The sequence below is a fragment of the Habropoda laboriosa genome, unplaced genomic scaffold (assembly GCF_001263275.1).
Source record: "Habropoda laboriosa isolate 0110345459 unplaced genomic scaffold, ASM126327v1 scaffold67, whole genome shotgun sequence".
Taxonomy (NCBI): Eukaryota; Metazoa; Arthropoda; class Insecta; order Hymenoptera; family Apidae; genus Habropoda; species Habropoda laboriosa.
The window spans coordinates 2,528,540-2,531,990 of NW_017100242.1; the positions used below are offsets into that span (position 1 = coordinate 2,528,540).

Here is a 3,451-nt window from a genome sequence, read left to right on the forward strand (position 1 = left end):
ACTCGTCCTATCGCGAGATTCCCGACAGAATAATTATGCAATGGCCGTTTAGGTTCGCTTCACGTTCACCCAGTGTCCTGATGCTTACAACCGAAAGTGTACCACTTACTATAAAACAGCGAAGCAATGTCAATCGAGCAGCAATTACAAAATTTCTTTGTCACAGGACGAACGAATTCATTCTACACTGCAACAAGTGCGCGACACAGGAGATAATGTCCTTGTGCCGATTACAGAGTTAGCATATATAACTAGTTCCGAGTTCTAACCGACAGTCCAGCCTGGTAATGTTTACCGATAGATCGTTCAGTGGATCGTAAAACATATTTGGCCGTCTGGTATATATTCAGTTCAAGGTGAACCACACTTTCGAGGCATACGAACAGGGAAAGTGGTCAGACATGGTGGTAGTAATGCCACTGTCAAGAATATTTCTGCACCGCCTTGTGAAGCAGTTTACTTTGGATCGCGGAACCGAGTCAACCTACTAGATTCTGCAGGTTCGCTAAATTTCTGCTTAACGTTGCGACTCCTAGAAAGAAACCTCGATTGTGTGTATATAGATCAGTTGTTTCGTGAATTTGTCATGGTTCACACGGTGCAATTGTTCAGTTTCCTCTTGACCCTTGGGTCTTTGTATTACGCGAGAGGAGAAAGAGGAGAAGAAGGAGGGGGACTAGAAGTTGCTTTTCAATGGAAATATTTGGATTGGGTTTGGCCGAGTGTTCAATTGACGGGAAAGAACTTCACGCTTGGTAATCCGTTTACACAAGATGTAGACGTCGATAGATACGGCCGTGTGTTCGTAACGAGTCCTCAGTGGTTGGACGGTGTTCCGATTAGCTTATCGTTGGTAACAACTGCTATTGGTTTAGGTGGTCCTTTGCTAATACCGTATCCCGATTGGACCTGGCACAAGCCGTATAATTGTGACAGCATTATATCTGTGTACAGGTTGGCGGTAAGTGTTACGATGAATTAGGTTGGTGCGTATGAAACGTGGTTTTTTGAAATTTTGACGCTTCAAATGAAATTTTAGACGGGTTGTGTTTTTTTCCAAAAATAGCGTATTTAATCAGAATAATTTGGCAAACGTAGATTTTTACTTTCCTATACAGTATTCAATCGAAATAATTTGGTAAACTTAGACTTTTGATTTTCGGTGCAGTATTTAATTAAGATAATTTGGTAAGCTTAGGCAAATGTTTCTCTGTGCTATGTTACGCTTTGACACCGGGAATGATTAGATTTAGGCAGAGTGACATTTTTAAGTAGAATTGGTACAGGTGAATTCGTGAAAGAGACACCAGATGAAATGACAGTGTTTTGATAAGAAATGGCGCGAGAAAATTGCACTACAGGTCAAAGATTTGGGATCACTGTGCACTGAAAGTTGCAGATCAAAAGTTTGGGATCACTGTGCACTGAAAGTTGCAGATCAAAAGTTTGGGATCACTGTGCACTGAAAGTTGCAGATCAAAAGTTTGGGATCACTGTGCACTGAAAGTTGCAGATCAAAAGTTTGGGATCACTGTGCACTGAAAGTTACAGATCAAAAGTTTGGGATCACTGTGCTTTGCAAGTTACAGAAAAATTTTCAGACAGAAGTATAGCAATTTTAAGAATTACTTAACGAATTTTTTAACATTCTAATCAACAGAAAATGGATTAAATCGCAATTGATCTCCAGAACACCAATTTCGAATTTATAAAGAATTAACAGCAGATTCAATATCGCTCTAAATTGGCAAATGATCCAAAACTTTTGACTCGTAGTGTATATAGCTATGAACTGCATTTATTTTCAATTCCTGAACCGGTCAACCCAGTCTAACCCTTAAACTTTCTTTACATTAATCACACAACCGTAAAAGTAATACAAGTTGTACGAGAGAAATTTTATGGCTCAAATTAAATCGAAACGATAGAACAATCTATGTATATCCGTGATTAAAGTTCGCCTACAGACACAGTCTCAAGAATTACGCAAGATTAAATTAAGTGTACCAACACATGATTGGCTGCTCTAGATAGACGAATGCAATCGCTTGTGGGTTGTGGATAATGGCCGTGTTATGGGAAACGCTGTTTGTCCCTCGAAAATATTGATCTTCGACCTAACTACCGATCAACTGATCCATAAATACACGATTCCGAATGATCAAGTGCTTTATGGAAAAGCAGCATTAGTTACGCCGATCGTTGATGTCAGAAAAACCTGCCTCGATACTTATCTGTACGTGGCGGATGTGGATCAAAATGGCCTACTGATTTACGACTTATATCACGATTATTCGTGGCGGGTGAACAACACACGCGGCAATGCATTCGGCCCGGATGACGACGCCATGAACATTACAATTGCCGGTGAATCGTTCGATTTAACTGATGGCACTCTTGGAATGTCATTGACACCAAATGGATATTACGACGAAAGGTATTGGCTTTGGCTATATGTACAGCTTGTCTACGCAACCGAACGTATGTATAAATGTCTTTAAACTTGAATGAAAACAGTGTTTATCAATTGAAAAAACTAACTGACGATAAATGCAGTGAGAAAAGCAAGAGAAAAATCATAACAATTAAAGGGAATTGCGTAATTTAAAATACTAACGAGACGACTAAGATTAGAATCATCGAAAATGTTCGAAGCTTATTTTCAACATATTTCTAAATTTTTAACAAAGACTGTTTATGTTATAAGACAAATAATTTCCAGGTATCTCTACTTCAATTCTTTGGCCAGTTATCGCGAAAAATTTACGGACACGTACTCTTTAAAGCAGAGCAAATACACCGAGCCAATAGTGCTCGAATCGAATTATAAGCGAGCAAGCCAGGCGGGTGTCCAAGCAACGTCACAAAGAGGCGTAATATTTTTCCAATTAGTCCAATTAACGGCGATCGCTTGTTGGAACATTGAGAAACCATTTACACCGGAGAACGTTGTGATAATTGCACAAGACGAGGAGACGCTGCAGTACGTGAGCGGCATCAAAGTAATTCTGAACAGGCACGGCGAGGAAGAACTGTGGTTCAACACAAACAGGCTGCAAAAAACGATAAATATGACCTTGAAACCGACCGAGACGAACTTCCGTATAATCAGAGGGAAAGTTGACGATATTATCAGAGGGACAAATTGCGTGCCTTCCGGTGTAAAACACAGAGCCCCGGATACCACCTTCTGGCACCGGATATGAATCAGATAAATTCCATTATCCCATCAAATTTACTTCAAGAGTTCCTCTGCGCATATCATCCCACACTTGCGATCGTACGAATTACACCAGGACTAAAAATACGCTTCACGTCCTTCTGTACTATGTATGAGTCAGATAATAACGGCGGATGTGGAAAGAATTTGTATGCAAATAACGGCTAAGAACGAATAAGACAGTTCATATTTCACTTGTACACGTTATTGTAATTCATTTACAATATTTTT

At 39.8% G+C, this 3,451-nt stretch overlaps 1 protein-coding gene across 1 annotated transcript; it reads left to right on the plus strand.

Annotated features, from left to right (window-relative positions):
• Positions 1–586: 586 nt before the first annotated feature.
• On the plus strand, positions 587–3,206 carry LOC108571910 (major royal jelly protein 1-like). The gene is made up of 3 exons (XM_017934068.1): positions 587–961; positions 2,031–2,437; positions 2,723–3,206. The coding sequence occupies exons 1-3, from the start codon at positions 587–589 to the stop codon at positions 3,204–3,206; spliced, it is 1,266 nt and encodes a 421-aa protein (XP_017789557.1).
• The last annotated feature ends 245 nt before the right edge of the window (positions 3,207–3,451 follow it).